This window comes from Sphaerodactylus townsendi, linkage group LG17 (assembly GCF_021028975.2).
Source record: "Sphaerodactylus townsendi isolate TG3544 linkage group LG17, MPM_Stown_v2.3, whole genome shotgun sequence".
In the NCBI taxonomy this organism is placed as follows: Eukaryota; Metazoa; Chordata; class Lepidosauria; order Squamata; family Sphaerodactylidae; genus Sphaerodactylus; species Sphaerodactylus townsendi.
This window is the reverse complement of record NC_059441.1, coordinates 4794353-4816044: the sequence shown is the minus strand read 5'-3', so window position 1 is coordinate 4816044 and position 21692 is coordinate 4794353. Positions and strand designations below refer to the sequence as shown.

Here is a 21692-nt window from a genome sequence, read left to right as displayed (position 1 = left end):
GTAACCAGTGCAGCCAATAGAACCTTTTTCTGGAAGCAATAACCATAAAAGGTCCACACCAGGGATAGTCTATCCCTTTATTGCAAAGTGTTTCAATCCAAGTCACAAGGGGAATGAAGACCCATCAGAATTCTGTGGTTACGTCCAGTATTTTAATAACACTGTCCTGCAATTCTAAATGTTTCCTGTCCATTTCAAATGCATCATGATTTGAATGCCATACAAAGTATTAAGCGATGACTCATGCAAGCTCGGTGCTATGAAGGAAACCAAAACTCGGAACAGACAGGACAGAGTGAATGTGTCAAAATCTTGAAATGAATGGAAGCAGCATTTCTCTTCGTTGTCTTCTGGACAATGGCGTGGTGTTTTCCATTGGGGCTGAACGTTGACTGGGCCTCTTGGAAACTTGGCAGCTAGCAAAATATTTTCCCAGTTATTTACAAGGTGGACTTAGGGAGTTGTTTGTGCAAATGTCTGAGTGCTGGCGTTCTCCCCGTTGGATGTTGCAGCTGTTTTGTGGAATTGTCCTCTGTACCTTCCTGACTGGTTGGATGTGTTATTTCCAGTCTAGAACTAGGATACCTGATTTAGTTGCTTCAGCTGTTGCAAGGTGTCACCTGCGTTGGGTGAACAAGATTGTCAACAGTTCTCATTTTTCCTTCTGAAGATGAAATAATTCATAATGTGAAGTAAGATGATCCACAGGATATCAGAAAGGGTCAATTTCATAGCACCGCAAGGAAACAGAAGACTCTATTACTGGCTACCCTGTAAGGTCCCAGGAACCTGGTCCAATAATCAGACTCTGGTTCTTTGGTTCAGTAGTCTTTGGTTCAGTAGCACCAGAGGTGTAGCTACAAGGGGACTTGGCGGGGGGGTCGTGTTGCACCGGGTGCGCACCTGGGGGGAGGGAAGCAAAAATTTCAGGTTTGGGTGCTGTGTGGTTTCCGGGCTGTATGGCCGTGTTCTAGCAGCATTCTCTCCTGACGTTTCGCCTGCGTCTGTGGCTGGCATCTTCAGGTTTGTTTTTTGTTTTTTAGTGTTTTTCAGTATTTGGCCTGCAGGGGGTGCAGTTTTTAGGCTAGCAGCACCAAAGTTTCAGGGTATCTTTAGGAGTCTATTCTGATGACACCAGCCAGGTATGGTGAAGTTTGGTTCAGGGGGTCCAAAATTACAGACTCCCAAAAGGGGTTCCCCATCCCCCATTGTTTCCAATGGGAGCTAATAGGAGATGAGGGCTACAACCGAGAGCTGACAACCCTAGATAGCTGCGTAGCCTCAACCTGGCCCCATCTGATCCCACAGGAGTAAAAGGAGGTGGAGTCTAAAGGATTTTGGACAGAAAACCATCTGATCAAAAGCACGGCCGTATGAAATCCCCATTTTGCTCAAATCCCAGAGGGACGTACGCATGATGTGCACCTTTGCGCGAGGTTGGCTGTTGAACTCGAGCATTCCGGGAGCACGCAAAACAAGCCACGAGGAAATGAGAGGGCATGCCTTTCAGATTCCCTTTGGCCCGTCCAATCTTGTCCCCTCCTTGTTCATCGAAGCCCACAAGTCCAATTTGTCTGGGGGTGGAAAAGAGGATTGGAGGAGGGGGATACCGGCGTGGCCACTGTCTCGTTCCATTCCTGACTCAAAGTCCTCGTCAAACACCGGAAGGCGCTTTTGTCTGACCCGCAGTCAATAGGTAACGTGAAGACTGAGGAGTCCACTTCCAAGAAATGACGGTCGGGAGGCAACGTTTCCTGCCCTCCGCCGTGATTCGTTTTCTTAATCGGCTGATATCATTTGGTCCCAAGATGTTGCCTCTTGCCAGTTTTCGATCTGGGTGAATTGAAAAAAAAACACCGTTCCAAACAGGAGTTAGTCGCTGCTTGGAGTCTTGATACTTGCCAGCTGTTGTGGGGAAGGAACTGTGGAGAACAGACTTCGCCTTTCCTTGTCTCTGGATGGGAGCAGAGAATCTCTCTCTCTCTCTCTCTCTCTCTCTCTCTCTCTCTCTCTCTCTCTCTCCCCCTCCCCCCCCACAAAAGTTTACAATATAGTGCAGGGGTCTTCAAACTATGGCCCTCCAGATGTTCACAGACTACAATTCCCATGAGCCCTACCCCTTGGCCATGCTGGCAGAGGCTGATGGGAATTGTAGTCCGTGAACATCTGGAGGGCCATAGTTTGAAGACCCCTGATATAGCGTGACATAGCCAGTGAATCAGCAGTTAGTAAATACAAGAGGGAAAGGGGGTGTGTGTGTGTTTGTTTTTTAGTTTAGAAAGCTGCATCATGTTTCGTTCACAGGCACAATCCAGAGGCATGGCTGTGGGTGCCTTGAGTTGTTTTTGGCAACCCCCCTTCTGTTAAGTTGTTCCTCGGCGTCTGTGCGGTGTCTGTGGAGCGTGGCTGTCTTGACAACTGGCCGAGAACGACCTGGCAAAATGTTTGTTCCTCTCCAGGCTGGTGGTGGGAGCTCCTTACGAAACCAACGGGCAGCAGAAAACCGGGGATGTCTACAAGTGTTCCGTGGATGTCGAAGCCAACAGTACCTGCTCCAAGCTCAACCTCGGTAAAGACGGGGGACAAAACGCACACAGGATAGCTTCTCTGCGCACCTCGCGGGAATGGCTGAGTGGTTTCTGATACTGTCACAAATATTACACCCATGCGTACTCCAACTCACTAGGTGAGTAACATTTCAACATTATCTTACAATCACAAATATACAAAAAATGTTTAGCAAGTAGACCGTCAGGTATGGCTATAAAACCTCTAGATTAGGTTTTTATTTCGGCAGTCCTTTGTCAAGCCAATAATTGTTGTACAAAGTATTCTTTTTCTTACTTACTTGCTCTCACATGAGAGCCTGATATCCAGAGAGAAGGACTATTTAAAGAAGAGCCATTCGAGTGAAACTTGAAATTCAGTTTGGAAATGATCTAGTGTAGTGGTGGCGAACCCTTGGCACTCCAGATGTTATGGACTACAATTCCCATCAGTCCCTGCCAGCATGGCCAATTGGCCACGCTGGCAGGGGCTGGTGGGAATTGTAGTCCATAACATCTAGAGTGCCAAAGGTCCACCACCACGGATCTAGTACAAGAAAAAACAGTTGTGCTCCTAGAGGAGTAAGAAAAAGAATATTTTGTACAACAATTATTGGCTTGACAAAGGACTGCCGAAATAAAAACCTAATCTAGAGGTTTTATATAGCCATACCTGACGGTGTACTGACTTACAAAAAAATTTCTTGTATATTTATGATTGTAAGATAATGTTGAAATGTTACTCACCTAGTGAGCTGGAGTACGCATGGGTGTAATATTTGTGACAGTACCTGTTGTACACCTGCCCTGATTATTATGGTGAGTAGTTTCTGAAGTAGGAGCGCATGCCTCAGTCATTCTCTTGGGCAGATGTTCTCAGCCAGCGATTCCCAACCAGGGTTCCATGGTACCCTGGGGTGCCGTGAGCATGTCTCAGGGGTACCACAGCAACGCTAACGCCCCCCCTCACTTTTGCAGTGTCTCCCACCACACCAGCAAGGACATAGAGCTGGCCCAGAGGGCAGGGCTTGCTGCAAGGTCAGCAGCCACTTCCTCCCCCCCCCCTTCTTTCCTTCACCCTGGGAGGGGAAGCTGGGCGGGTGGCAAGCAGGGGCACTGGGGGGGGGGAAGGGGGGATGGCAGGGGTACCGTGAGATATGAAGAGTGAGGTCAAGGGTACCATGACGTCGAAGAGGTTGGGAAACACTGTTCCAAGCGGTTCATGTCAGCCATCTTTCCTCACGCCTTAGCTTGACCTTTCTGGAGTCTGAGTTCATTTCGTTTGGGAATGTAAAATGTTGGGGCCAGTTAAGTGCTTTCTGCACTGGCCCGTTAAACTGGGATCACACCCGTAAAAAAAACTGGTTTGGGGGGAACTTTGCATGCATCCCAATCCTAACGCTGATCTGATCCACGTTACACCCCCCCCCCAGGTGTTTCGAGAATCACATATGTGCAATTCTTTTGTTTGTAAAAATGAGAGAATCGCACATGATGCGATTCTCGAAAACCCCTTCCCCTGCTCCCATCTGCAGAGCCATGCAGGGGAAACGGGCCGTATCATAGCCCGGGGGTCGGTCTTGCCTCCCTGTGAAGCTGTGCAGGTGGGGGGGGGGGACCAGCAGGGGAGAACAAAAAAAGATGCGCCTTCATGTGAAGATGTGCGCCCCACCCAACGCGCTAGGACAGCCAGCCGTAGGAAGGAACCGGGGCAAGGGTGGGCTCATGTATACACAATACTAGAACCAGGGGGCATTCACTGAAAATGCTGGGGGGAAGAATTAGGACTAATAAAAGGAAACACTTCTTCACGCATCATGTGATTGGTGTTTGGAATATGCTGCCACAGGAGGTGGTGATGGCCACTAACCTGGATAGCTTTAAAAAGGGCTTGGACAGATTTATGGAGGAGAAGTCGATCTATGGCTACCAATCTTGATCCTCCTTGATCTCAGATTGCAAATGCCTTAGCAGACCAGGTGCTCAGGAGCAGCAGCAGCAGCAGAAGGCCACTGCTTTCACATCCTGCACATGAGCTCCCAAAGGCACCTGGTGGGCCACTGCGAGTAGCAGAGTGCTGGACTAGATGGACTCTGGTCTGATCCAGCAGGCTCGTTCTTATGTAACCTGCCTTTCCCCTGCTTTTATTGGCCTTAGTCACAGTCCATTAAGACAAATAAGAAGAGAAGAAGAAGAGTTTGGATTTATATCCCCCCCTTTCTCTCCTGCAGGAGACTCAAAGGGCTTACAATCTCCTTGCCCTTCCCCCCTCACAACAAACACCCTGTGAGGCAGGTGGGGCTGAGAGAGCTCCGAGAAGCTGTGACTAGCCCAAGGTCACCCAGCTGGCGTGTGTGGGAGTGCACAGGCTAATCTGAATTCCCCAGATCAGCCTCCACAGCTCAGGCGGCAGAGCGGGGAATCAAACCTGGTTCCTCCAGATTAGAGACACAAGCTCTTAACCTCCTACGCCACTGCTGCTCATATAAGTCAAAGTGATAATTCCAGGGGGGGACGGGGGGGGGGGCGAGGGACCTGAAAACTTCAGAATATTTTCTCCTGTACAGCCAAACATCGTGACTGGGGGGGACGGGGAAATGCATGCCGTGAAAAAGGCCACAGAAAGGGGTGCTGTGCCAAGACGGATGCCTGCCTGACATTAATGTTCTCCCCACCCCTCCCAAGGCCGAGTCACTCTTTCCAATGTGTCGGAACGCAAGGATAACATGCGGCTGGGTCTGAGCTTGACCACAAACCCCAAAGACAACAGCTTTCTGGTAAGCCGGGCAGGGGGTGTTCGCGTAATCTTCCGCCTCTTACTACGCACGCTCATGTGTCCTCTTTGCGCTGCGTCAGCTTCAGACTTGGACGGGGAACCATCTCTTTATCTCAGCCCTGCAAGATGCACCCTTCTTTTGCATTTTTGACTATATCACATTCTTGCCCTCTTTTGCTCCTTCCCCCCCCTGCTTGCTAACTCACCAGAACAAGGGTCTGCAACCTGCTGCTCTCCAGATGTTTATGGACTACAAATCCCATCAGCCCCTGCTGGCAGGGGCTGATGGGATTTGTAGTCCAGGAACATTTGGAGAGCCGCAGGTTGCAGACCCCTGCACTAGAAGCTGTCTTCTCGAAGTCTTTCACAGCTGGGATCAACTGGTTGTTGTGGGTTTCCCAGGCTGTGTGGCCGTGGGCTGGTAGTTTTTGCTCCTAATGCTTCGCATGCATCTGGGCATAGATGCCAGCTGTAGATGTAGGTGAAGCTTTCAGAGCAAAACTGCCTGGGAAACCCACCTGCCTGGGAAACCCACAAACGTCACTAGAAACTCTCTGTGAAGCAAACCCGATCACTGAACTGGTCTTCCGGGGAGATTCCAGATAGTGCTGTGGTTCATCTGTTGAATGCCAGTGTTTTCTGTCTTGTCTTCCAACTGTATTCAGATCTGGTTTGTGGTCATTTTTTTTCCATCAACAATGCAACACTCCCAACACCCATGTGTGGAATGAAAAAGTGCTGTTGAGGCTACACAAAATGATTTTCCCTGTAAAAATTCCTCTTCATCTCTGTTGCTTTCTCTTTGTGCCACTTGGCACACTACCTGTATTGCTTAATAAACCCTGCTCAAAGGAGAGCCATAATGCTCGCCAGGTTTAATGTTATGCCTTCTGCCTTGTTACATGGCAGATTTAATAAGCAAGAAAAGGCTAAAAGATTGTGCCCATGTAACAATGGCTCAGTTGAATCTCTGGCCCACCAATTACTACACTGTCTCAGATTCAAGGAAATCAGATCCAAGTATGTGAATCTTACTCCTTTACATTTACCCCATCTCCCCGATTTAATTAGATTACACTACTTGTTGGACAACCCTGATCCTTCTCTCTGTATGATAGTGGCAGACTTTCTCCTGGAAATTACTAAACGCCAGTAGATTTCCTTCGACCTAACATTTATTTCCTGTATTATATATGCTTTTAATCTGTTTTTATTATTGTTGTACTGTTGTCTATGCCAATAAAGGCTTTCTTGCTTGCTTGCTTGCTTGCTTTCTCTTTCTGACCATAGTTAATTACTCGGCGTTGTATTTCTTCCCACTGCTGGTGGGTGGCATTCCTTGGCCATTTGCTCTTCCTTGAGTAGAGTGGGGATGACTTACACTGCGATCATATACAGAGCTGCTACTGTAGAATCCCAATGATGAACCAATAAGTAGGTTCATTGGAGCTGCTCCTATCTCAGCTTTTTCTCTGTGGCCGATTGCTAACTCTTGAGTCTTTTTTTTTGTGATTGTCATTTGAGCCATTGCAATCATATAAATGTTAACAATCATTTTTCATCCCTGAAGGAAACAGTAGTTAAAACTAGCCCTGATCTGGAAAGGCCCAGATCTTGGAAGCTAAGCAAGATTGGCCCTGGTTAGTATTTGGATGGGAGACCACCAAGAAAACCTGGGGTTGCTACACAGACACGGGTGATGGGGAACTCCTTCTGTGCATCTCTTGCCTTGTAAATCCTTTACGGCAGTGATGGCGAACCTTTTCGAGGCCGAGTGCCCAAACTGCAACCCAAAACCCACTTATTTATCGCAAAGTGCCAACACGGCAATTTACCCTGAATACTGAGGTTTTAGTTTAGGAAAAACGGTTGGCTCCAAGGTGTGCATTACTCGGGAGTAAGCTTGGTGGTAGTCGGTGGCTTTGCTTTGAAGCAACTGTGAAACGCTTCGAACGGGTGAATCACGACCTCTGGATAGAGCATCTCAAAGAGTCTTCTTGCATGCTCAAAAGATAAAGTAGGTGCTGGAGAGATGACCCAGGTCGCAGGTAGCACTGCATTCCTAAGGCATTCCATTTTGTTCCCCCTTCCCCCCCCCCCATAGGCCTGCAGCCCTCTCTGGTCTCATGAGTGCGGAAGTTCTTACTACACCACAGGAATGTGCTCCCGGGTGAACTCCAACTTCAGATTCTCCAAGACTGTTGCTCCAGCCCTCCAGCGTAAGGGAAACTGTCTGTTCTGATGGCCGTGCCTGCTGTCTTACTCCTATGGGGGGGAGGGGGGGCTCAGAGGGGATGCTGAGGGGGTCTCTGATCCCTTAACTCCCAATCAGCCCAACACCAGTGTGTGAGAGGAAGTGTGAGGGCAGAGAGAGGCCACCCCCTGGGGCAGGCAGCCTCCCTCAATGAGGGCAGCAGGAGAGCAAAAAACTCCTTCACCTTCTGAGGGGTCTGCAACCTGCGGCTCTCCAGATGTTCATGGACTACAAATCCCATCAGCCCCTGCCAGCATGGCCAATGGCCAAATGCATGGAGCCCACAGATGGGCTGGATTCTTGAAGGGGGAGGGGGGAAAGAGAAAGTGCCCGATCCATTTTGGTCGCCAACCTCCAGTTGGGGCCTGGAAATCTCACAGAATTACGACTGACCTCCAAACCACAGAGATCAATTCTCCTGGAGAAAACGGCTGCTCTGGAGGAGGGACCTGATCCGTTTTACACCAGAGAGTCCGAGGTGACCTTCCTTCACCCGGCTGAAACCTGATTTGGCCACTCACCTTGGCACCTGGACCTTTTCTCTTCATCCAGGTGGGATGGACTCTCTGGCGTAATACCGATAAGGTCCCCACTCTTTCCACGGGGCTCAGCCGCCAAATCTCCGGGAATTTTCCGACCTTGGCAACCCAGCAACGGGGGTTGAACTTCTCTTGCCATTTGCCTTCACTGCGGAGGATGCTTTAGGAGACGTTCTGCGCCCACTGAATGGCGGTGGCTTGCTCTCAGGAATTCTGGGAATTGTAGTCTGAAGAGAATGCTGCATATTTTCTATTAATAAGCCCAGGTTTCTCCCAGAACTCCTTGGAGAGAAGGAATGACCACTTTAGAGCTAGTGGGGGGCGGGGGGTTTTCCATTAAGTCTGCAGTTTAATATATCTTCCTAGAGCCATGGTGGTGAACCTTTGGCACTCCAGATGTTCATGGACTACAATTCCCATCAGCCCCTGCCAGCATGGCCAATTGGCAGGGTCTGATGGGAATTGTAGTCCATGAACATCTGGAGAGCCACAGGTGGCAGACCCCTGTTCTAGAGTCTCAATGAAAATAGAACTCACCATAATACAACTGCTTCACTTTCTCATATTCTGCTTCACTGTTCAAAATACAACAACATCAGAACTGATTTGAGAACTGTATGACCAACAGGATTTATGCTCCTTTCTGATAAGATAAAAATGGCTCAGCTTCTAAATAACTCTAATGCTGAAATCTCTGAAGCTGTTGCTACATTTTTACTCTGTGTACTGCAAGTTGCGCAATAGTGATCTTTTTATTGTATTTGGAATTCATGACACACACACGGTTTTATGCCTAATAAAGGTTTTGGATTTGGATTTGGATTAGAACTCACCAGAAAACTCACCAGAGTTTGGGGGATAGGATTTTAAAGCAGGGCGGCAGGGAACCAGGTAGCCAACTCTGACTTGGGAAATTCTTGGAGATTTGGGGGCAGTGCCCAGAGAAGATGGCGCTTTGGGGAGGGGAGAGCTCAGAAGGGCAGTGATGCCACAGGGTCTGTCCCCTGAAGCCGCTGTTCTCCCCCCACCCCCTCCCGGGGAACAGATAGCTGGAATCTGAAAATCAGTCATAGTTCCAGAAGCACCTCAGGCTGCACCTGGAGGTTGGAATCCACCCCATTCCAGTGGGGGAGGGACTTGGCAGCTCTTCCCCCCTTCTTGCAAGTCGCCGAGACGTCACCATGATCTCTTGTCACAGGATGCCAAACGTACATGGACATAGTTATTGTGCTGGACGGCTCCAACAGCATCTATCCCTGGGTGGAAGTCCAGCATTTCCTGATCAGCATCTTGAAGAAGTTTTATATTGGTCCAGGCCAAATACAGGTGAGAAAACATACCTGGGGGGAACTTGGCACGTTCTTTCGTCTTGCTTGACTAGTTTCCCTGGCTGGTGGGCTGCAAAGATTCTCTCTCCATCCAGCATACTGGGCTACTATAAGGGTCTGGTATTCCAGTCAGTCATAAGACTCAAGGTAGGTTCAAGAGCTTTATTCAGAACTCTGTCAGCCCAACGGCCAGATAGCCGAAACTGAGGTTTCGCTCTCTGGCCCCCGGTATATACCTAAAGGTTACAGTTTGATTCAACCAACAATTCCCCCCATGCTCGCATTCCCATAATATCAGCATGTGAAAAGACAGTGAGAAAGAGGCATTGTTTTGGGACAGGATGGTTCAGAGGTGGGATCCAGCAGGTTCTCACAGGTTCCCGAGAGTAGGTTACTCATTATTTGTGTGTGCCGAGAGGGGGTTACTAATGGGTGATTTTGCCACGTGATTTTTGCCTTAGTTATGCCCCTCCTCTCAGCAGTAGCGCGCAGAACTTGAAGCAGTCTAGCAGGAGGTGCACCAGCGTGCGTGGCAGCCTGCGCCTGCGTGCGTTCGTTTCCCGCACAAGGACCGGCGCAGCGGCTGCATCCTTGCCACAGCCCCGCCCAGGAATGCCCCGCTCCCGGAATGCCAGGCCACGCCCCCGTCGTGCCCCGCCCAGCCCCATTGGCGCTACGCCACTGTTTGAATCCCACCACCATGGGCACCTGTTACTAAAATTTTTGGATCCCACCACTGGGCAGGTTACTCCCTCAGGAAGGCAGATAAGGAGTACAGGTGAGCGCTATTGCTAGTTACCTGCAGGCAAAGAAAGAGGCCCCATGGCCTTGGGCAATGATAATGACTGGGCCATCTGAAACAGAGCTGTATACATGCGATTTGGCAGGCCAAGGATGGCACAGGCCTGATAGATACCTCCAAGAATAAACCACCAAGCTTTGCATTTTAAAACCAGGGTAGAAGAACCAAATTCAAATGCATCAGAGCCCTCCTTGGGAGATGGCTTTTGCAGTGTGGCCTCCCTGGAACCAGAGGTCACCAACGACCTGGCGGACAAGCGGACCTTTCTCCACACTGCTGAAACCTGATTTGGCCACTCGCCTTGACACCCAGACCTTTTCTCTTCATCCAGGTAGGGTCCTCCGTCCCCTCTAAAAGGGTCCTCTCTTTTTTTTGAATCTAGGTTGGAGTTGTGCAGTATGGGGAGAACGTCGTGCACGAGTTTCACTTGAATGACTACAGGTCTGTGAAGGACGTGGTGGCCGCTGCCAGCCATATCGAGCAGAGGGGAGGCACAGAAACCCGGACCGCGTACGGGATTGAGTTTGCACGGTGAGCTCCACGTGACGCACAGCGCACTACCCAAACTCCGCCCACACCAGACTCCGCCCCCAATATCCAAAAATTTCCCAACCCACAGTCGGCAGCCCCAGTTGTGATGGTTAAGTGGTGTAGGAGGTAAAGAGCTCGTGGCGTAGGAGGTGAAGAGCTCGTGTTTCTAATCTGGAGGAACCGGGTTTGATTCCCAGCTCTGCCGCCTGAGCTGTGGAGGCTTCTCTGGGGAATTCAGATTAGCCTGTGCACTCCCACACAGGCCAGTTGGGTGACCTTGGGCTAGTCACAGCTTCTCAGAGCTCTCTCAGCCCCACCCACCTCACAGGGTGTTTGTTGTGAGGGGGGAAGGGCGAGATTGTGAGCCCCTTTGAGTCTCCTACAGGAGAGAAAGGGGGGATATAAATCCAAACAACTCCTCCTCCTCCTCCTCCTCCTCCTCTTCTTCTTCTTCTTCTTCTTCTTCTTCTTCTTCTTCTTCTTCTAGACCAACTCCCATATTTTTTGGCCCATCGGTTAATTTTCACCTCCTGGTCCCTCCTCTCTGTGCCCCCATCTGTGATGGTGAGATGGATAGCAGATAGAGACAGGGCCTTTTCAGTGGTAGCACTCCACCATTCGAATGACCTTCCTATAGAACAGTGGTGGCGAACCTTTGGCACTCCAGATGTTATGGACTATAATTCCCATCAGCCCCTGCCAGCATGGCCATGCTGGCAGGGGCTGATGGGAATTGTAGTCCATAACATCTGGAGTGCCAAAGGTTCGCCACCACGGCTATAGAAGTTTACCTGAAATCTGTATCGCTTTCCTACAGGTGACAGGCCAGAACATTTCTATTTGCTTAGGCCTTTAATTAAGGGGTTGTACCTTTTTTAGCTGTTTTATAGACTTCTCCAGGGGTCTCAATTGTTTCAGCCTGTGGGCACATTTGGAACTCTGACAGAGAATGGTGTGTGCAGCCACAACATTGGCTGCCATAAAATGGCTGCCACAGGAGGTGGAGCGACCCACAACATGGCTGCTGTTGTATAGCTTCAGTCACAGAGCAAAGATCCTGGAGCTGTAGTAGCAGCTGCTGTCACGGCAACATTTTAAAAAATCAGCATCATTCATCAAATTGAGGGACTGGAGCACCTTCCTTATGAGGAGAGGCTGCAGCGTTTGGGACTCTTTAGTTTGGAGAGGAGACGACTGAGGGGGGATAGGATTGAAGTCTATAAAATTATGCATGGGGTAGAAAATGTCGACAGAGAGAAATGTTTCTCTCTTTATCACAATACTAGAACCAGGGGCCATTCATTGAAAGTGCTGGGGGGAAGAATTAGGACTAATAAAAGGAAACACTTCTTCACACAACGTGTGATTGGTGTTTGGAATATGCTGCCACAGGAGGTGGTGATGGCCACTAACCTGGATAGCTTTAAAAGGGGCTTGGACAGATTTATGGAGGAGAAGTCGATTTATGTCTACCAGTCTTGATCCTCTTTGATCTAAGGTTGCAAATGCCTTAACAGTCCAGGTGCTCGGGAGCAGCAGCAGCAGAAGGCCATTGCTTTCACCTCCTGCCTGTGAGCTCCCAAAGGCACCTGGTGGGCCACTGCGAGTAGCAGAGAGCTGGACTAGATGGACTCTGGTCTGATCCAGCTGGCTTGTTCTTATGTTCTTCTTATGTTCTTATGTTCAAATCTCCAGTGGTCAATCAGAGTCCTTTCTGGGCAAAAGCCCCACCCATTTCCTCCCGTTTCCTAAAAATACTTGGTGGGTACCAAGTTGGGGACCTCCCATCTACTCTGAGCCTATCCGTATCATTTTAGACCGCTCTCTTTGTTTTGTACTGTTTCATGCCTTGCCCTGTTCTTACTGGCCTGTTTTTATTGGTTTGTCGTGTTTTTATTGTTGTGGGCTGCCTCAAACAAGTTCTGGAGATATATATTCTCGAGATAAATAAAGGTTCTAATGGATCATCCTTCATATCCGTTACCCCAGGCCCCTTTCTGACCTTTGTCACCATGGTAAAATGGACTGTCCCCAGGGAAGGGAAGAGGAGCAACCCGGTCTTTACTCTCAACCTGTGTGGATTTAATTAAAGTCTGGGATGCCGACTCTGCATGTTAATGCTTTGGCCAGTGAACCAGGAAGTCCTATAAAAATGACTAGGCCCGCAGGAGTCTGCAACCTGCAGCTCTCCAGATGTTCATGGACTACAATTCCCATCAGCCCCTGCCAGCATGGCCAATTAGATTTGTAGTCCATGAACATCTGGAGAGCCGGAGGTCGCAGACCCCTGGCTAGGGTATCAAGCCGCTTTTGAGTGACGATGTCATTGTGTTGAACCCTCAGTCTCATTTTAAGCCTGGTGAAGAAGAAGGAGGAGGAGGAGGAGGAGGAGGAGTTTGGATTTATATCCCCCCTTTCTCTCCTGCAGGAGACTCAAAGGGGCTGACAATCTCCTTGCCCTTCCCCCCTCACAACAAACACCCTGTGAGGTAGGTGGGGCTGAGAGAGCTCCGAGAAGCTGTGACTAGCCCAAGGTCACCCAGCTGGCGTGTGTGGGAGTGCCCAGGCTAATCTGAATTCCCCAGATAAGCCTCCACAGCTCAGGCGGCAGAGCGGGGAATCAAACCCGGTTCCTCCAGATTAGATACACGAGCTCTTAACCACCTACGCCACTGCTGCTCCTCTGTAGTTGGATGGAGCCAGCTTAGAAGATCCAGAGCAGGAGATCCTGCATCTCTGGCATGGATTTGCTGAATCTATCAGGGAACCTTTCCCCATGTATATGTGTGTGTGTTTGTGTGTTTGTTTATTTGTGTGTGTGTGTGTTCCCCTTTTGGAGACGTAAATGTTCCGATTAATTAATTAAAAGGCAGTTTTGCGCATCTGTTCTTCAAGCGGTGTTTGCATTTCATTCGCCAGGTAACTGGCAAGGAACGGTGCATGAACTTGAATTTCTGCCTGCCTTGGATTTCAGCTCAGAAGCGTTCCAGAAAGGAGGGCGGAAAGGAGCCAAAAAAGTGATGATTGTCATAACGGACGGAGAATCCCACGACAGCCAGGACCTCGAGAAAGTGATCGAGGACAGCGAGAAAGAGAACGTCACCAGATATGCCGTGGCAGTAAGTCACCCTTGGGGGCAAGCAGCCGTTAACGTCTTGGCTTGAAGGACATCGAAATGAAGGGAGAGGCCGAGTGAGCACTTGATTGGATGAAATGGCTGCACTCAACAACTTTCAAACTTCCTGCCTTCAGAGGACATTTTCGACATGCATTTGTGTGCCAAGAAACTCCCAAGCACCTGCCACGGAATCCTCCTTGTTGATAGCAGCAGTAGAGTATAGGAGCCCAAGAGGGGTGGGAAATACTTGGGTTGGGAGATTTTGGGTGTAGAGGCTGGGGGGCGGCTTGGGGGGTAGAGGGGGTCCCAGGTGGGTATAATGCCAGAGAGTCCACCCTCCAGAGCAGCCATTTTTCCAGGGGGGCGGATCTCTATCGACTCGAGATCAGCTGTAATTCCAAGAGATCTCCACCCTCACCTGGAAACTGGTCATCCTACTTGTCAGGGTAGTTCAGGGGTCTGCAACCTGCGGCTCTCCAGATGTTCATGGACTACAAATCCCATCAGCCCCTGCCAGCATGCTGGCAGGGGCTGATGGGAATTGTAGTCCATGAACATCTGGAGAGCCGCAGGTTGCAGACAGTGGTGGGATCCAACAATTTTAGTAACAGGTTCCCATGGTGGGGCACGCCGGAGGCGTGGCCGGGCATTCTGGGGGCGGGGCATTCCTGGGCTGGGCTGTGGCAAGGACGCAGCCGCTGCGCCGGTCCTTGGGCGGGAAACGAATGCACGCAGGCGCAGGCTGCCACGCACGCCGGTGCACCTCCTGCTAGACTGCTTCAAGTTCTGCGCGCTACTGCTGAGAGGAGGGGCGTAACTAAGGCAAAAACCACGTGGCAAAATCACCCATTAGTAACCCCCTCTCGGCACACACAAATAATTAGTAACCTCCTCTCGGGAACCTGCGAGAACCTGCTGGATCCCACCTCTGGTTGCAGACCCCTGGCCGAGATTCACCCTCTGATGGAGTCGGGATACTGCAGCTATTTGTGCCTCCGATGCTGTTCCTGCTCGTACAAGGAAGCCCCGTCCTTCTGTGTTTTGGACAAATGCGATTTTATTCCGTGGGAAAAATTCTTTAGGCTTATGTTGCTTCTTTCCAATCCCAGGTGCTTGGTTATTACAATCGACGTGGAATCAACCCCGAAGCCTTCCTGAAAGAAATAAAATTCATAGCAAGCGACCCGGATGAAAAGCATTTCTTCAATGTCACTGATGAAGCCGCTCTGAAAGATATCGTCGATGCTCTCGGAGAAAGGATTTTCAGTTTGGAAGGTGAGCGGCATCAAGGCCGGGGTCTCCCGGGGGCGCCGGGGTCTCTAGGTTGCCTGCTTTGCTTTGTAAGGGAGTTCACCAAGTCCTGTGGACTGCTGGATTTCACACGAGCCCTTGAGCAGTTGAAGCTGGAATTGGCACAGATTTGAGAGGGGAAAATGTTTTTATTTTGCTTTATTTACTCCTTTTATACCCCCACTTTTCTCGCCAATGCTTACCTAAAGTAGCTCACAGTGTTCTGCCCGCCTAGTCTGTCTCCCAGTACAAGTTTGTCTGTGAAAATTCTTCCCTCCCAGAAGTTCAACAGCTAGTTCCAAGTCCAGGAGCACCCCAGGAGCAGTAGTGACGTAGTGGTTAAGAGCAGGTGCACTCTGATCTGGAGGGTTTGATTCCCAGCTCTGCTGCCTGAGCTGTGGAGGCTTCTCTGGGGAATTCAGATTAGCCTGTGCACTCCCACGCAGGCCAGCTGGGTAACCTTGGGCTAGTCACAGCTTCTCGGAGCTGTCTCAGCCCCACCTACCTCACAGGGTGTTTGTTGTGAGGGGGAAGGGCAAGGAGATTGTAAGCCCCTTTGAGTCTCCTGCAGGAGAGAAAGGGGGGGATATAAATCCAAACTCTTCTTCTTCTTCTTCTTCTTAGAGAGCAACACAATTTTCAGGGTATGAGCTTGCACGAGTCACAGCTACATCTGTTTGTCAAGTGTCTGACAAAGGAAGCTTTGAATCTAGGAAATTCATACCCTGAAAATTGTGCTGGTCTCTAAGGCAGTGGCGTAACGCCAAGGGGACAAGGGGGTGATGCACTGGGCACGTGCCGGTGCGGGGGTATGGAGGGGGCGTGGAGGGGCAGGGGCACAGAGTGCACCTGTGCCCCAGGCGCCGTTACCTCGCTCCGGCCCTGCTCTAAGGTGCTCTTGGACTCAAATGCGGACCAACGTGGCTACTCTCTGAAACTCTCACAGTGCCCTGATCTGGAGAAGGGAATCCACATGCACAAACCAGTGTCTGCATCTATGTCACTTGCTTGGCTCAGCAGTCAAAATCAGATGAACGCTGCCATTCACATTTGAAAGCAAAGGTGGTCTGTCAGCAGAGCATATGCGGATATGGAGGAGAAGTCGATTTATGGCTCCCAATCTTGATCCTCTTTGATCTGAGATGGCAAATGCCTTAACAGACCAGGTGCTCAGGAGCAGCAGCAGCAGCAGAAGGCCATTGCTTTCACCTCCTGCATTTGAGCTCCCAAAGGCACCAGGTGGGCCACTGTGAGTAGCAGAGAGCTGGACTAGATGGACTCTGGTCTGATCCAGCTGGCTCGTTCTTATGTTCTTATGTGCATCTCCATCCACGCTCTGAAGTTAACTTTGCTGCGGGCAGGTTCGGCAGGCGAGCATCTCCACCTCGGCTAGCTGTGAACGGGTGGCAGCAAATGAGAAGGAGCCGGGTTGGCCACCAAGTGGTGGCAGTCAGTGGAGTAGCGCCAAGGGAGGGGTGCGTGACGCACCAGGCGCGTGGCAGTGCAGGGGCATGGCGTAGACATTCCGGGGTGTGGCAGGGGCGTGGGGTGCACGCGTGCCCGGAGTTCCCCCTCGCTCCGGCCCTGGTGACAGCAGAAGCAAGGAAGGCCCCATAATGCCTTTTGAGGTGACTCTTTACCTGCAGCATGCTGGAACGCAATGCCCTGTACCACACTGCCTGAGCGGAGCAGTCTGAAAACAGTGTGCAGATAATTAAAGGGTTTGCTTCCTTCTTGCAAGTGGTGAGCAAGGATTGAGCCAAGCCGGTGGGTGTTCCAGCAGCCCAAGATGGAACTAGGAGTTGCACATAACTACACATGAATTGTGCACCGGAAGTATTTCTTTTGTCATATTGTTGACTTCATTTCTAATGAGGAATATGCAGGTCTGAAAGATTCCGTCCTTTGGATGCCAGAGAGTCAAGTTAGGGAGTCAGATGTTCATAACATAAATATGCATTTTGGGTACCATCTAGATCAGACCTGGGCATTATACGGCCCGCGGGCCACATCCGGCCCGCCGGATGACCCTGACTGGCCCCCCTGCCTTGCTGGGGAGCGAGGCGTCTTTGAAAGCCCCGCAGAAGCCAGTTGCCTTGGCTGCCGGCTTCTGCTGGGCTTTCAAAAGCGCCTCACCCCCCTGCCTTTTGGCCCGGCCCTCCACAATATTTTCTGTTTCTTATGCGGCCCCATGGAAAAAATAATTGCCCACCCCTGATCTAGATAGTTTAAACTTTAAACCACCGACGGGAGAATGAATCATGGCCCTGTTCCTTCCTGAATTCTATGGAATTTGAGAACTGTGTCTTAGGGTGAAGAGTTCTAATTCAGTTTCTCTGTGGCCTTCAAGTCCAAATGCACATTACAGGGGAAAGGTAAAGGTAGTCCCCTACGCAAGCACCAGGTAATTACCGTGAGGTGACGTCACCTCATTTATCAGGCGGACTGTGTTTGTGGGGCAGTTTGCCGTTTCCTTCCCCAGTCATTTACATTTTGCTCCCGGCAAGCTGGGTGCTCATTTTACCGACCTCGGAAGGATTAACCACCCCCACAGCAACTTTTATTGTTCTGTTTGCGCATTACAAACATTGCCCCAATTCGAAATACATACATGAAGCTGCCTTCTACTAAAACAAAACAGTGGTCAGTATCGCCTACTCAGACTGGCTGCTGATCTCCAGGGGCTCAGGCAAAGAAAGGTCTTTCTGATCATCAGGGGCGGAGTGAGGGGAAACTGAGCCCGGGGCATGCATGCACCCTAACCCCTGCTGCAGCGCCCCCTGCCCCCCTTCATTCCCCTTCCACGACCCTTCCACGACCTGGCCACGCCTTCACCGCTGCTCCGCCTGGGGCGTTGCCCCCCTATCCCGTTGGCGCTACGCCACTGCACATTATCTGTTGCCTGATTCTTTTAACTGGAGATGCTGCCAAGGATTGGACCCAGGGCTTTCTGAATTCAGGGCAGTCGTTCTCCCACTAAGCCACCCCTTCTCTCCTCCACATGCTGGTGTTCCCTGTTCATTTTATTTCCGTGTGCCAAAGGACTGGTTCCTGCCATTGGAAACACTGAAGCCCTTGCAGGTGGTGAAATTCCATGCATGTGCCAGAATTCTAGCCCTGGAAGAGATGGAGTGTGAATTTAAGTGCGAGTTTGTTCCACCTCGTAAAAGAAATCATATTAAGTCTGAGTAATCAGAATTCCCTCCCCTTCAGAGGTGTACTTGGCCAGTTTTCTTTTTCTTTTTGCTGTCTGGGAAATGCAGCTGTCCGTACCTGCTTGGCCCCAATTTTGTGCCAACCAAAGGCAACTCCATCTTACACCCTGGATTCTAACACATCATCGAGGACAGCGGAGGCTGTTGAACCGGTTGGTGTCCTATCTAGGTATGGCAGAGGAAGGAAAAAAGAACACATTCTATGGCAGGGGTCCGCAAACTGTGGCTCTCCAGATGTCCATGGACTACAATTCCCATCAGCCCCTTCCAGCATTGTAGTCCATGAACATCTCAGAAGGAAAGCCGACAGGTCGCTAGCTCCTTATGGCACAAGCTGGTGGCATCAAGCAGCCTTGACCCCCAGCGCCACCCACATCCAAATCCATTTAAGGGGGGCCCCAAAATTGCCCCACGCTCCTCCCGCAGAGAGGCGCCCCCACCTGGCACTCCTCCCGCCAGCCGGAACCACCACCGCCCTCCTCTGCTTGCTGAAGGAGCAACCTGGGTGGGGCTGTAGGGGAGGGGGGGGCACTTGAGCAGGTATTGTCCCAGGCACCATTTTCTCTGGGTACGCCTCTGGGACAGATTCTCTGAGCTCCCCACAGGGTACAAAGTCCCCCAAGCACATTTCTCCAAGAGGCAGTGAGTATGACCGAGCCACAGCAACACCTTCATTATTGCCCAGCCGTTGCAGGAAGGTCCCTTTCTCTTTATTTTGTATGTTGCAGCTGCAGCCGGTTGTATTGTGGGGTGATTGGCATGGCCGCGGGGAGGTTCATTTCTGTACGCCTGCGCAGCTACGCTTGTGGGGCAGGAAAATTTTTATTATTATTATTATTATTATTATTATTATTATTATTATTATTATTATTATTATTATTATTATTATTATTATTATTATTATTATTATTATTATTATTATTATTATTATTATTATTATTATTATTATTATTATTATTATTATTATTATTATTAATTCGATTTGATAAACCGCCCTACCCCCGAAGGGCTCAGGGCGGTGTACAACAAACAACAACAAACATAATAAAACAAATTGAATAACCCCAATTAAAATACAAAACCTTAAAACTATAGCAGCAGCATCCATCAATAAATAGTTAATAATTAATGATAATAGAGGGCGTCTGGCATCACACCCCAGTGATCAAATCCTGGGAGTGTTCAAATTCTGGGAGGGGGCTGGCAGATGGTCAGATACCCAGCCAGTGGGCAGGGCAATGAGAGAGAGGCACCTCCGTGCGAAGGAGCGAAAGCAACCCCGGATTGTTTCCGGCCCCTTCCGCACATGCAGAATAATATGCTTTCAATCTGCTTTCAGTGCTCTTTGAAGCTATGCAGAATAGCAAAACCCACTTACAAACCGTTGTGAAACTGGATTGAAAACGCGTTATTCTGCGTGTGCGGAAGGGGCCAGAGTGGGTTTTAATCGCCGACTGAATGGTGCACGCGCGAATGAGGAAAAAGGAACGACTGCAACCGTTAATACATTTGCTGTGCGAAATCTACTGAGAAAGTAACTCGCTGAAGGTCACCCGGCTCGCTTCCAAGGCAGACGAGGGAGTCAAACCCATCTCTCCCAGATTTTAGTTCAGAACTCGCTCCGGTATGCCCCAAGGCAATCGGCAGAGTTGCCTTAAGACGCATGATGCTGGCAGGGGATGATGGGAACTGTAGTCCATAACATCTGGAGGGCCGCGAGTTTGACACACGTGCCTTAAGATCGTGTCCAGCACACCCCCAAATGAGGGGTTCTTTTGTTCCTTCTTCTGTGCAGCCTCTGAGTATTCCTGATAAATCTCTTTATGCCTCATTATTTCTAGGCACCAACAAGAATGAAATATCCTTTGGGCTCGAAATGTCCCAGACGGGATTTTCATCACACATTGTGGAAGTGAGTGAAGAATGTTCTTGTTTTTCTCTTTTTCCGCCTTTGATTCATGAGTCTTTGGCGTCCGGCTGATGTTTGCAGGGCTGGAAAGGTTTTTGTCTGGTGATATATGAGTCCATCAGAAGCCCCATGAATGGTAGCAGAAGATACCTGGATTATTTGTCTATCAGGAGCTTGGAGGCCGCTCAACATTCTCGACTGCTTTGTGGGCTGCAAGAGCCCGTTTCCTGATGCAGTTGGAAAGAAAATGCTGGAGCAACAGTCCAGAAATTCCCAGAAACTCTCAAATATGCTTCTACTTGATTCTTCGTGGAAAGTGATACTGAAAAATGCTTTCTCTTTTTTTATTTTTGGGAATGTGCTGATTGAAAATTGAGATGGAAGCCGTACTGTAGGGCCAGGTTTCTCCCTGACAAAATGCCAGAGTCGCAACGGCTTGCTAGGACCAGTTTCATACCAGATAAGGGCAACAGGTTTGAGTAGGCCAGGGGTCTGCAACCTGTGGCTCTCCAGATGTTCATGGACTACAATTCCCATCAGCCCCTGCCAGCATGGCCAATTGGGAATTGTAGTCCACTGAGAACATCCTGGAGAGCCACAAGTTGCAGACCCCTGGAAATGGCTGATCTGTTAATGGTCAGCAACTGTTTGCTGCCATAGTCCCCAAATAGAGTTACCAACCTCCAGGTGGGACCTGGAAATTTTCTGAAATTGCAGCTCTTCTTCGGGCACTAGAGACCAGCTCCCACGTCAGTTTTGGGATATCAAGCATATAATGGTTGGTGGTATCATGAGGACTGACCTCTCCAAACCGTGCCCTTCCCAGCCCCTCCCCCCCCAATCTTCAGGGATTTTCCAATCTGGAGTGGGTAACCCCAGTGGCGTGCTGCCCATTGGACAAAGTGGGCAGTTGCCCAAGGCGCGGAAATTGTTAGTCACATGGGGGCACCTGATTTCTAAGCTCCACCCACTCTGAATAAGCCTCGCCCACTTTGTACAGTGGCTCACATGCCACCAGAGGCAGAGCAGGAGGACGGGGAGCTCCGCCTCCAGTGAACTTGGGCTGCTGGGGTTTTCCGGGAAGAGTGAGTGGCGTGGCTGGGCTGCTCCACCCAAGGGGGGCATCAAACTCAGGTTTTGCCCAGGGCATCAGTTTGCCTAGGTACGCCACTGGGTAACCCTACCCCAAAGCCTTGGACTGGTTCTGGGCCTTCCATCCTGAACTTATAAATGGAATAAATACATGAAATACACATTCCAGAGACAGTCTGAACAATTTTGAAGGAAACAGAGAAAGTTCTTTTGCCCACTTTTTTGGGGGGGGATTTATATCCCCCCTTTCTCTCCTGCAGGAGACTCAAAGGGGCTGACAATCTCCTTGCCC

At 50.0% G+C, this 21692-nt stretch overlaps 1 protein-coding gene across 1 annotated transcript in view; it reads left to right on the top strand.

The window, feature by feature from the left end:
* Positions 1-21692, top strand: part of ITGA11 (integrin subunit alpha 11) — a 148520-nt gene that overhangs the window by 47435 nt on the left and 79393 nt on the right. The window contains exons 3-10 of the mRNA XM_048482089.1: positions 2460-2569; positions 5232-5323; positions 7427-7541; positions 9314-9441; positions 10628-10776; positions 13751-13895; positions 15004-15169; positions 20241-20311. Of these exons, the coding sequence (XP_048338046.1) occupies positions 2460-2569; positions 5232-5323; positions 7427-7541; positions 9314-9441; positions 10628-10776; positions 13751-13895; positions 15004-15169; positions 20241-20311 (976 nt within the window). The remainder of the gene's footprint in view (positions 1-2459; positions 2570-5231; positions 5324-7426; positions 7542-9313; positions 9442-10627; positions 10777-13750; positions 13896-15003; positions 15170-20240; positions 20312-21692) is intronic.